A 13,342-nucleotide genomic window follows, 5' to 3' on the forward strand; every position below is an offset into this window, starting at 1 on the left:
AATGTCTTTCGGTTTGGATTTCTCTGTAAGTTTCTCATGATTAGACTGGGATTATGAGTTTGTGGGGATGGAAATAAATGAAGTGTCTTCTCAGTATATCATATGTGTGACTTAGTAACTTTGATCACTAGGTCAAAGTAGTTTGACAGTTTTCTCCATTGTAAAGTTACCCCACCACCCCCTACCCGCTGACCCTTCCCATACTCTGTTCTTTGAAAGCTAGTCTTTAAGTTCAAGCCACACTCAACGGAAGAAGGAAATTAAGCTCTACCTTCTGGGGTGGAGTATTTACATACATAATTTGGAATTCTATAGTGTGGATTTTTCTCTTTTTACCTTTTCATTCATTCATGCATTTATATCATTATATAATTGTGTGTATTTATTTTGTGTTTTGGGCTATAATCCTATACTACATTATTTATTTTGTGGCTAAAATTGTTCAGCTTTGGCCACTGAGAGCTTCTTTAGGTTACCTCCTGTGTCCCTTTAACATGCTCCCATTCTTTGGATTATAGCACTTCCTTACTTTCTCGTACCACAATGTTCTCCAGTTCATCTTGTATGCTCCACGCTCCAGCCCAATAATTAGCCATGTCCCTAAAATGTCCTGTTTTATTTCACTGTAGAATGGAATTAGAAACCCAGATCTGGGCACTAGGTGGGACTATGCAGGTTTGCTAAGCACCCAGACTGTTCCTATGCCGCTAAAGTTTGAAGACAACCACTGTGGAAAGTCAAGCAAAATAAACTAGAAATTATATATGATTAAAAGTTCTATAATCATTGTTTTAAAGAATTACTACTATTGGCCGGGCGCGGTGGCTCAAGCCTGTAATCCCAGCACTTTGGGAGGCCGAGACGGGTGGATCACGAGGTCAGGAGATCGAGACCATCCTGGCTAACACGGTGAAACCCCGTCTCTACTAAAAATACAAAAACTAGCTGGGCGAGGTGGCGGGCGCCTGTAGTCCCAGCTACTCGGGAGGCTGAGGCAGGAGAATGGCGTAAACCCGGGAGGCGGAGCTTGCAGTGAGCTGAGATCTGGCCACTGCACTCCAGTCCGGGAGACAGAGCGAGACTCCGCCTCAAAAAAAAAAAAAAAAAAAAAAAAAAAAAAGAATTACTACTATTTTCTCAATGTTAGTGCGAGATTAACAGTTCCAAAATGCAGAGAACCCTCACAGTCTCATAGAGAGAAGAGAGAAAAAGTGACCGTGGTGAAATAATGATTCCTAAATAAAGTGGCAAGAATTCAGCACCTAAAAACTAGAATAATTATATGTATTGAAAGTTTTCTCTGTTCCAAGCACTATGCTAAGTGCACAGTCTCAAACCTAATGCTGTAGGTATAATATTCTCCTTTTAAAAGATACAAAAATTAAGGCCTAAAAGATGAAATGTTTGCAAAAAGCAATACAGTCAGTAGGTGACAGAGCTCAGACACCAAATCAAGGTCCATCTGATTCTCAAAGCAGAGGATTTTGGCATGACAACTCAGCTTTATTGAGGTACAACTGACAAATAAAAATTGTGTATATTTAAGGTTTACAGCATGCTCATATAAGCCTTTGTGCATATGCCTGCTGTTTCTACCAGAGCGCAAATGCCATGAGGGAGGAACAACCTATACATTGTCGTATATACTGTGTCTGTTACATAGCAGGCATTCAGCAGATAATGTCTGAATAAATCTGACCCACTTTCTACATGATGAAAATGAGGACCATGAAATACAATATGTTTTCTCCCATTGTATAATTAGACTTGTGTACCAAATTAGGTAAATAATTCCAACAATAAACATTCTATTGAAAGCAGACTTCTTTTTTTTTGTCTTTTTTTTTTTTTTTTTTTTCCTTTTTGTGGAGAACGGGGTCTCGCTGTATTACCCAGGCAGGTCTCGAACTCCTGGCTCAAGCTATCCTCCTGCCTCTGCCTCCCTGAGAGCTGGGATTACAGGCGTGAGCCACCGCGCCCGGCCCTCTCCCCATTACATTATAGATATTACAATTCCAAACCCATTGTGTGTGTATTAAACAACTAAGCAAATGAGTTATTAATACATTGATGTTATTGGGTGCTGGAATTCTCATTGTGGAAAAACATCTATAAGGAATTTTTGCATATCTACAAATATAGAATGGCTGGAGGAGTGCTGAGGGGTTGGATTGGAATTGGAAATCAGCATAATGAATTAGTTATTTCACATATATGTCTACATGTATACATATGTTTACATGTCTACATATAGACATATATAGAATTTGTATGCATGTATACATATATGTGATTTTTTTTTTCCTAGCTCTATTGCTGAAAGATCCAGAAGTAATGACATTCTGGTAGCAATGAGCATATTCTAGCTCCCAGATCTCGGTTTCTAAATATTACTCCTAACTAAAAGTAACCAAATGCCCACTGACAGATCACTGTATAAAGAAAATGTGGTATATACACATAATATAGTTTAGCTGTTTCCCCACCCAAATCTTGAATTGTATCTCCCAGAATTCCCATGTGTTGTGGGAGGGGCCCGGGCAGGTAATTGAATCATGGGGGCCAGTCTTTCCTGTGCTATTCTTACCATAGTGAATAAATCTCATGAGATCTGATGGGTTTATCAGGGGTTTCCGTTTTGCTTCTTTCTCATTTTCTCTTGCTGCCACCATGTAAGAAGTGCCTTTCACCTCCCGCCTGATTCTAAGGCCTTGCCAGCCATGTGAACTGTAAGTCCAATTAAACCTCTTTTTCTTCCCAGTCTCAGGTATGTCTCTATCAGCAGCGTGAAAACGACTAATACAGTAAATTGGTACCAGTAGAGTGGGGGCACTGCTGAAAAGATACCCGAAAATGTGGAAGTGACTTTGGAACTGCGTACCAGGCAGAGGTTGGGACAGTTTGGAGGGCTCAGAAGAAGACAGAAAAATGTGGGAAAGTTTGGAACTTCCTAGAGATTTGTTGAATGGCTTTGACAAAAAATGCACATAGTGATATGAACAATAAGGTCCAGACTGAGGTGGTCTCAGATGGAAAGGAGGAACTTGTTGGGAACTGGAGCAAAGGTGACTCTTGCTATGTCTTAGCAAAGAAACTGGCAGCATTTTGCCCCTGCCCTAGAGATTTGTGGAACTTAGAACTTGAGAAAGATGATTTAGGGTATCTGGCGGAAGAAATTTCCAGGCAGCAAAGCATCCAAGAGGTGACTTGGGTTCTGTTAAAAGTATTCCATTTTAAAAGGAAAACAGAGCATAAAAGTTTGGAAATTTTACAGCCTAATGATGTAGTAAAAAAGAAAAACCATTTTCTGAGGAAAAATTCAAGCCGGCTTCAGAAATTTGCATAAGTAACAAGGAGCCAAACGTTAATCCCCAAGACAATGAGGAAAATGTCTCCTGGGCATGTCATGGGTTTTCATTAGCAGCCCCTACCCACCCCTATCACAGACCTGGAAGCCCAGAAGGAAAAAATGGTTTCGTGGGCTGGGCCCAGGGTCCCCATGCTGTGTGCAGCCTAGGGACGTGGTGCCCTGAATCCCAGTCACTCCAGCCATTGCTAAAATGGGCTAAGGTACAGCTTGGCCCATGGTTTCAAGTGATTTTATGTTACTACATTTTTAAATTTCTCTACAATGAACATATACTATTTTTAAAAAGTAAAATGAATAAAATAAAACCAACAATGACTAAGCAGACGCAAAGGAAAAAAGTTGGAAGGGAAATAAAGGCCAGCAGTGCTTTGTGATTGCATGATGGTATCATGGATGATATATTTCTTTCCCTATTTCTAACCCTGTGATTTGACTAAGATGTGACTTCTTCCTCTTACCCCTTTCTTTAAAACTTTTGCATCTGCTGCTCTTAAGGTATATTTAGTATCTTTTTAGCATTAAGTGACACCACTTGTTTAGCATCTAGGGTTATTTTCCTGCTGCCCAGGACTGAATCTTTACACAATGGCTACCTCTGGTAACAATTTCCAGCTGTGGAGCAGTTCCACAGAATTTTCACCCTTGCCTTGTGCTGTCCCATTCCTGCTCTCCTTGAATAGCATATAGTCTAGAGTAAAGAGAAGTAAAGAGGAGTATTCTCGTGGAGTGGGAAGGTATATCTGGATGTCTTTTCTTTTGTAAAACCTTTTAAAACACTATCACCATCCATTAGCTTCCTCCACACTTTCTCTGTAATTAGGCAAAGTGATGTTATCTATAACCTTCTAGAACAAAGCTTTATACAAATCAAATCCTTCCTACTTGTCAAGACGATAAATCCTAGCTCAGCAGAATCCTATAGAAACGGGGCTTTCAAAGACAGTCCAGCACAAGGGGAAGTGAACCTAGCTCTCCAACCCACAGAATATTACTAATTAGATGCCACTTTCCGAGTTCCTAACAAAGGAATTTTTAATTGCTAGCAATGTACATAATTCAGGGATGCAGATTTCAAATATACATCAAAAAGGTAGGCAAATTTGGGCAACTGTTTTTAATTGCCAACATACTTACAGTTTTTTCATTATTTTCGAAAGCTTCTCTTGCTTCTTCAAATGTACAGAATTCTTCTTTGCACTCACGCTCAATGTTGCCCTGTCTTATTTCTTCAAAAAACCCATTAGCTCTTGGGTAGCGTTTTAATACGGAATTGGCTTTTTCTCCCGTGAGGAAAACTAAAAAGAAATATAATAAGAAGTATAAAAATGTAATAAAAAACCTACGTGGGAAGTTGATATACCAGATGAAAACTAAACATAGCCAACATCCTAAGCCTCTTTCTGTGAGTCAGCAATGAAGTAACACTTAGCTCCAAACCACTGTATCTGCTATCTTCCTCATCATGTGAGTATGTCCTTTCAATAGCAGTTGCCCTGGGCAGGGACAGTGACATAACTAACTATGTTATATTCAGACTTTAGCACATTCCTGCAAACCATGAGTGTTTAAATATAGTAATACTGATAGCACTACTTATACTCATTACTGTAAGTAGATACCCCAAGGCATTCTGCTGACGGACAGCAGCAGCCAAATCAAATCCAGTCTCTAGATTATCAGTCTTTGTCCCTCTACCTAAAAATAAATAACACTTCAGTTGACCTAGTAATATAAACCCAGAGAGCTCTTACTTTTATGAAAAGAATAGGTTTAAAAAAAAATTTTGAGAAGTTAAATTTGGCCATGATTCATTCTATGGAAATCCTAATAATAATTTTGTTCTAAATGTACTTGAGTTAAATATAGTGTGATGCTTTAACACATTCAACCTCATTTTACTGTCCTTTAGAAAAAGAAAATTTTTCTGCATGATGTACAGAGGCATTTCAATATAAACATTCAAAATACATTTATGAAACCACGTAAAATAATAAGATTATTTTATTTTAATAATAAAATATAAAAATAAAAATGAGATTTTTTATTTTTAAATACAAATACATTTTAAGTTCAATTTCAATTACATTTTTCTAAAAGAATGTTGCTTGTTTGGAGAGACATATATAATGTCACCAGAATTTCATCTCTGTTAATGCAAGAGATTAGAACATTTCCTAATTTATAGAATTCTGACATGAGAAAAGGCATATTACAGATCTTTCAAGATGCTAAAAAAGTCTACATTTTCTGAAAAACATTTTGAAGGAAATGAAAAACTTTAAAAGAGTTATGTGCTCTTTTAAAAATGACAACGACAGCCAGCAATGGAGTAAAGTTTTGCTTTGTTATAGAAATGAGTATTTTACTTTATAAGATATATGGACTTATTATTTAGGATTCTTTAAAGTATCCAAATTGATACCAGCTAGATGGCACTTATACCAGGGTGAAAACCATGATAGGCCTTCAATGAGTATTTCCTTCTGTACCTCATAAAGGGTTGCCTTTATGACCCTTTATGAGGTACAGAAGGAAGGAAATTCAGAGAATAGATTATGATATGGAATATGAATTCACAGATTCATAGAACATCATTAGAACAAACTTTAGAAAATACAAATTGTGGTAAGTGTAATGAAGGAAAGCAAAAGGTTACTGTTAAGTTGCAGAATAATAGTAAAATTTTCTAACAATGCTTCTTGCCTTTTAGCCGCATCAGAATCCCTGAAGGACTATCACACAGACTGCTGGGTCCCACTCCAGACTTTCTGATGCCATAGATCTGAGGTAGGGCTATAAAATTACATTTCTACTCAGTTCCCAGGAAATGCTGCTGCTGCTGCTCCCATTACCACAGTTTGAGAATCACTACCCTAATGAGAGTTCCTTGGAACCATTCTGAGGAAGTATTTATGGAATGCTAGGGTTAACAAATTTAAAGAGATCTTTCACTGAATGACTTTTTAGGGTCCTTAATATATATTTAGTATAAACAGTCATGCATCACTTAATGTGGATCCATTCTGAGAAATACGTTAGGCTGTTTCATCATTGTGCAAACAGGACGGAGTGTATTGTCGCAAACCTAGATGGCATAGCTTACTAGTCACCTAGGCTATATGATATAGCCTGTTGGTCCTAGGCTATAAATCTATTCAGCTTGTTACTATACTGAATACTATAGGCAATTATAACAATGGTAAGTATTTGTATATCTAAACATTGAAAAGGTACAGGAAAAATATGATATAAAAGATAAAAAATAGTACTGTACAGGGAACTTACCATAAAAGGAGTTTGCAGGGCACTTATCATAAATGGAGCTAACAGGATTGAAAGTTGGCCTGAGTGAGTGGTGAGTGAATGTGAAGGCCTAGGACATTACTGTACACTACTGTAGACTTTATCAACACTGTCCACTTAGGCTACATTACATATATAAAAATATATTTCTTAAAAAAAATATTTTGGTTGGGAGCGGTGGCTCATGCCTGTAATCCCAGCACTTTGGGAGGCTGAGGTGGGAGGATTGCTTGAGCCCAGGAGTTCGAGACCAGCCTGGGCAACACAGTGAGACCTCATCTCAAAAAAATTAAAATTAAATTAAATTAAAAAATAAAAAATAAAATGAAATGAAAATAAAAAGAAGGAAAATGTTTTTCCTTTTTCAGTAATAAATTAACCTTAGCTTCCTATAACGTTTTTACTTTATACTCTTTTTAAATTTTTAACTTTTTAACTCTTTAGTAATAACACAACTTAAAACACATTGTACAGCTGTACAAAAATATTTTATTTCTTTATATCCTTATTCTATAAGCCTTTTTCCTATTTAAAAATTTTATTGTATTTTTTTACTTTTTAAACTTTTTTGTTAAAAATTAAGACACAAGCACACACATTAGTCTAGGCCTCCACAGGGTCAGGATCATCAGTATCACTGTCTTCCACATCCACATCTTATCCCACTTGAAGGTCTTCGGGGACAATAACATGCATGGAGCTGTCATCTGCTATTATAACAATGCTTTCTTCTGTACTACCTCCAGAAGAACTCGCTTGAAGCTATTTTATAGTTAATTTTTTTCATAAGTAGAAGGAGTTTACTCCAGAATGACGATAAATAGTAAATACATTATTAGCCAGCATCATAGTCATTTGTTATCATTTTCAAGTATTATGTACAATATATAATTGTATGTACTATACTTTTATATGACTAGCAGTGCAGGTTTGTTTACTCCAGTATTGCCACAAACATGTGAGTAATGTGTTATACTGTGATGCTATGATGTCACTAGGCAATAGAAACTTTTCAGCTCCTAATCTTATGGGACCATCATTGTATACGCGGTCTATTGTTGACTGAAACATCATTATGCATGCATGTATTTGTAAGTCTCCTGAAATGGAACATGATACATGCATTTGTGATATTTGACTACAGTACCCTTTTTCAAGAGATATTTTACTGACTTAACAACTTCCTAGTCATTGGTCTTATTTATACCCTCTGAATTAACACGTACGTCTCCTCCATATCACAGGCCAACTAATACATGAAGAAAGACAGTAAATGGTTTCCCGTGGGACTTCTCTTTTCCAGAATAAACATGTCTTGTTTCTTCATCTGTTTGCCATAGAAAATGGATTTGAGGCCGGGCGCGGTGGCTCAAGCCTGTAATCCCAGCACTCTGGGAGGTCGAGACGGGTGGATCACGAGGTCAGGAGATCGAGACCATCCTGGTCTACACGGTGAAACCCTGTCTCTACTAAAAAATACAAAAAACTAGCCGGGCGACATGGCGGGCGCCTGTAGTCCCAGCTACTCGGGAGGCTGAGGCAGGAGAACGGCGTAAACCCGGGAGGCGGAGCTTGCAGTGAGCCGAGATCGCGCCACTGCACTCCAGCCTGGGCGACAGAGCGAGACTCCGTCTCAAAAAAAAAAAAAAAAAAAGAAAATGGATTTGAGTCTGCATCATCTTCCTCTGAAAATACAGTGACCTATGCTGAGTGCAATACTTTGTGTTTGGTCTGACAAGTGCAAAACTGATCAGGATTATCGGCTTCCTTGTTTTAAAGACAATACATATGTTAATGTGGTCTAAGACATCCCTGGGTTTTGAATCAGTTTTTCTGAGGATAAATCAAACAATCAACATTAATGTATTTTGAACTTTTAAGAGAAAAAAGCTAAATGCTTCTAAGAGACAATTATTTTCTTATATGCTATCCAACTCAAAAAGGTGAGTCAAAGCAAGCCACTAACTCCAGTAACCGGAAAGCAGTCTAATTTAGAAGAATAAGCAATTGGAAGGTAATATAGCAGGACACAAAGCTTCTAATCCAAGTCTAATCAAATTACCAAGCATTCCATAATCATCTTCTATGTATTTCTTGTACTGGGCGGCAAGGTAATATAATACTGAGAACTCAACATGGATTCAGCTGGCAAGCAGATTTTATCTCACTTGCCAAATCCAGTCCATTAGAAGATATCACTTTAAGTAAGAATCTGACCTGTAGGAAAGATACTATTATAGATTAATTATGTCTGCCACATATTAGGTAACAGGAAGTAGTAGCAGAGAATATGCCAGTGCTCATCAAAGTATTTGGAAGCCTAATGGACCCTAAATGATGATACCAGAACTAGATTATTTTCTTTTTTGCCCATGACACAGCCCTCAGGAGATCCTGAGAACATGTGCCCCTAAAATTATAATTTTTTTAAATACGAAAACAAAATAAAGGAGAAGGTGGCAGCTTTGATCTCTAGGATGAAATCAGACTATCTCCTCTAAAAACATGGGGCAATTTCCAGGCTGCAAGGTCTTGTGCTAGGACATTTAACTAAAGCCATGATGTTTGAAACTAAAGTTGATCACTTCCTTAAACTGAGTGATCACTTCCTTAATTGCCTCTTTCTCCTTAAATTGTGTGAGTTAAATTACAGCTATCAGGAATCATGTGCATGCCTTAATGAAGGATTACATGATGTGACAAGTGTACAGAATGTAAATGTGCCTTGAGAACACAATACTAGGGTGTTATTTAAAACATGAAGTTTTCCCATTAAAGGAAATAAATAAAAAACTAAACTTTTTTTCTTCAGATTCAGTTAGGAAACACTCTTATTAAATATTGCAAATCTAAGGCATATTTACACATACATACACACAAAATAAGTATATTTATTCCAAAAATGTAACCACTTTTTCATAATTTCAAAATAAATAAGCTCTCATCCATGCTTTCTCTTCAAAAGAAAGTAATAAAAATAAATGAAGTAAGTGGATGCAACAAGTCACAAAGATGAGTAGCAGATAACCTCTGTCCTCAAGTTTCTTCAGTGCAAGAGGTAACAGAGATACAATAAAAGAGATACACAAAGAGTTCTATTGTAAGACTGAACATGATGGATATTCAAGGTCAGAAGGCAGGCATATTTCTGGTGGGTGTGTGAGTTTGTGGTTTGGATGCCCTAATTTATTTATTTATTTTTGGGATAGAGTTTTGCTCTGTAGCCCAGGCTAGAGTGCAGTGATGCGATCTTGGCTCACTGCAACCTCTGCCTCCTGGGCTCAAGCGACCCTTCCACCTCAGTCTCCTGAGTAGCTGGGACTACAGGTGTGTGCCACCACACTCGACTTTTCTTTTCTTTTTTTGGCATAGACGGGGTTCTTCCATGTTGCCCACGCTGGTCTCAAACTCTGGGCTCAAGCCATCTTTCCACCTTGGCCTCCCAAAGTGCTGGGACTACAGGCATGAGCCACAGCACCTGGCCATAGGTGCCCTATTTTTGATATAAAACTATACACCAGCAACAGTAGCAAGAACATCAAGAACAGAGAATGAGGACTTTCTACAAATGAACCTAGCATTCCATATCTCTTCTTCAATGCAAGAGTCAGGGCCTCTCCTCTAGACCTATTGTGCAACCCTGGAGTTATTGGATTTCTCATGGGAACAAGGTTAGTCAGAAAAGGAATAAAGACATTATGGCATTGATGGGGGGAGCCTTGTGGTTGTTTTGAGTAATGAATTTATTCTTATTGATATCCTAAGCTTGTTAAGTAGTATGCACTAGTTAGAAAAAGGGGTGTCAGAACAAATAGTTATGTGAAGAAAACAAAAACCGAACTGTCACTTATTCATCTGTAAAACTGAAAAAATAGCACCAATCTCAAGTTGTAAGTTATAAATGAGTGCTTTGCTCAGGGCTTGAAAAAGAACAAATTTACAATAGGTAGTAGTGTGACTCACTGTCACTACCATTGTGGCAGTTATTCCGTGAAAGAAAAAAATTGATATTTATCAAGTTGATAATAAAAATACACTTAGAAAATATAGAATAAATAGGATTAACTTGCCGTGAGTCTGTCTCCTTAACTTCAGGAATGCCTGGGAGTTTGGTCTCCTTGGTCAAGTCTGGTATGAAATGTAGTAGCTTTACAAAGTGCTATTTTTGAGACAGAGTCTCACTCCGTCACCTAGGCTGGAGTGCAGGGGTGTGATCTCGGCTCACTGCAACCTCTGCCTCCTGGGTTCAAGCCATTCTCCTGCTTCAGCCTCCCGAGCAGCTGGGACTACTACAGGGTGCACCACCGTGCCCGGGTAATTTTTGTATTTTCAGTAGAGACAGGGCTTCGCCATGTTGGCCAGGCTGGTGGTCTCGAACTCCTGACCTCAGGTGATCCACTCGCCTCGGCCTCCCAAAGTGCTGGGATTACAGGTGTGAGCCACTGCATCTGGCTGTGACACATTTTTAATTAATTCATTTATATATATATATATATACGAGCTAGGTGCTTTAAGAAGCCTCTGAACTCAATGCATACTGCATTTCTATTGGTTGAAGTACATGAAATTACAGTTTTTGAAGGCCAAAATCATGACTTCCAGCCATTTCACATGGTTCAACCTAATACGTGGAGTGTAGGTTCATATGGTTCAACCTAAAACATAGGCCACATTGGAAACACTGGAAGAATTATATACTTCAAAACCATGAAATAGAGAGTGAATGATTTGTCACCATCAGAGAAGCACATAATAGTAGCTATTCCACTAGTTCTTCTATCACTTTCTTTCCTATCTGTTCACACATTTTAATACAGCCTCAAAATGTGGATGGTAATTAATGTTCATGAGTCGCAGATTTTCAGAACTGAAAGAGATCTGGTAGCTTTCTAAATTTTATTAGTCATAGGATCCTCTGCAAATCAACCTATCATGAAATAAAAACAGATAAAATACAACGTAGTGGAGTTGTTCTGTCTGAAGGAGAGGTGTTATATACCAGGGGCACTTCCTTTTCCTCCCTTCACTCATGGTGGCCCCTTTAGAAGACCTGTGGCTTCACCAAACACATTGGAAACCACTGATCCATCTTAATCCCTTCATTTTACTGACCAGAACACTACACTGAAATCTATAGGTTAAGTGACTTACCCAAGCCACAGCTACTTGATGATAGGACTAGAACTATACCTTGGTCTCCAGAATCATACTCTGCTCTCCTTTAGACTCAACTCACTTCTATAAAAAAACACCATTATATCGAGAGAATGAAAAGACAAACCACCCAGTGGGAGAAAAAATTTGAAAAAGGTACATCTGATAAAAGATTGCTATCCAAAATGTATAAAGAACTCTTAAAACAGTAAGAAAACAAGCATATAAAAATGGGCCAAAGATCTTAACAAACACCTCACCAAAGACGATACGTGAATGGCAAACAAACATATGAAAATATGCTCCACAGCATATGGTCATGTGTTGCTTAACGGCAGGAAACATTATGAGAAATGCATCGTTAGGTGATTTTGTTGTTGTGCAAACATCATGGAGTGTACTTACACAAGCCTAGATGGCATAACCTACTATACATCTAAATGCCTAGGCTATATGGTATAGTCTCATTGCTCCTAGGCTACAAAACTGTATGGCATGTGACTGTACTGAATACTATAAGCAACTTACTGAATACTGTGAATACTGTAAGTAACATAATGTAAGTATTTGTGTATCTAAACATATCTAAACACAGGAAAGGTACAGTAAAAATATGGTATATAATCTTACGGGACCACCCTCATATATGTGGTCTGTCATTGAAGAAAACATCATTATGTAGCTCATGGCTATATATCATCAGGGAATTGCAAGTTAAAACAAGAAGACACCACTACACACCTATTTAACTGGCCAAAATCTAGAACACTGACAACATCAAATGCTGTCAAGGACATGGAGCAATAGGAACTCTCTTTCATTGCTGGTGGGAATGTAAAATAGTACAGTCACTTTAGAAGATGGTTTCATGGTTTCTTACAAAACTAAACATACTCTTACCATGACACAGCAATTGTACTCCTTGATATTTATCCCCAAACAGTTGAGAATTTACAAGCATCAAATCATGGAAAGACATGAAGGAATCCTAAATGCATAATACCAAGTGAAATAAGCCAATCTGAGAAGGCTTCTTTCTCTTCAATCTGAGAAGGCAAAATTACAGAGATAATAAAAAGATCAGTGATGGCCAGGAGTGGAGGGGGAGTGGGCAGGAGGCATGAATACGTGGCGCACAGAGTATCTTTTTTTAGGGCAGTGAAACTACTCTGTATAATACTATAATGGTGGGTACATGTCAATCTTTATGCATTTACCCAAACTCATAGAATATACAACACCAAGGGTGAACCCTAATGTAAATTATGGACTTTGGGTGATAATGACATGTCAATGTAGTTTCATTGATTGTAACAAATGTACCTCTCTGGTAAGGGAAGTTGATAATGGGAAGGGATTAAGTGACTGCTTAATGGGAATAGGATCTCTTTTGGAAGTGAGGAAAATGTTTTGTAACTAGAAGGTTGCACAGCAACCTTTAGTACATTTTGTAACTATTTTCCTTACAGCACAGCAACCTTCTGGTTACAAAATGTACTAAATGCCACTGAATTA

The 13,342-nt window shown here is 37.9% G+C and overlaps 1 protein-coding gene across 1 annotated transcript in view; it reads right to left on the minus strand.

Annotated features, from left to right (window-relative positions):
- The window catches only part of PRRG1 (proline rich and Gla domain 1), a 104,200-nt gene that overhangs the window by 21,855 nt on the left and 69,003 nt on the right, over positions 1-13,342 (minus strand). The window contains exon 3 of the mRNA XM_033202100.1: positions 4,505-4,665. Coding sequence (XP_033057991.1) covers positions 4,505-4,665 — 161 coding nt within the window. The remainder of the gene's footprint in view (positions 1-4,504; positions 4,666-13,342) is intronic.

The sequence above is a fragment of the Trachypithecus francoisi genome, unplaced genomic scaffold (assembly GCF_009764315.1).
Source record: "Trachypithecus francoisi isolate TF-2019V2 unplaced genomic scaffold, Tfra_2.0 Lachesis_group6, whole genome shotgun sequence".
NCBI classification, from domain to species: Eukaryota; Metazoa; Chordata; class Mammalia; order Primates; family Cercopithecidae; genus Trachypithecus; species Trachypithecus francoisi.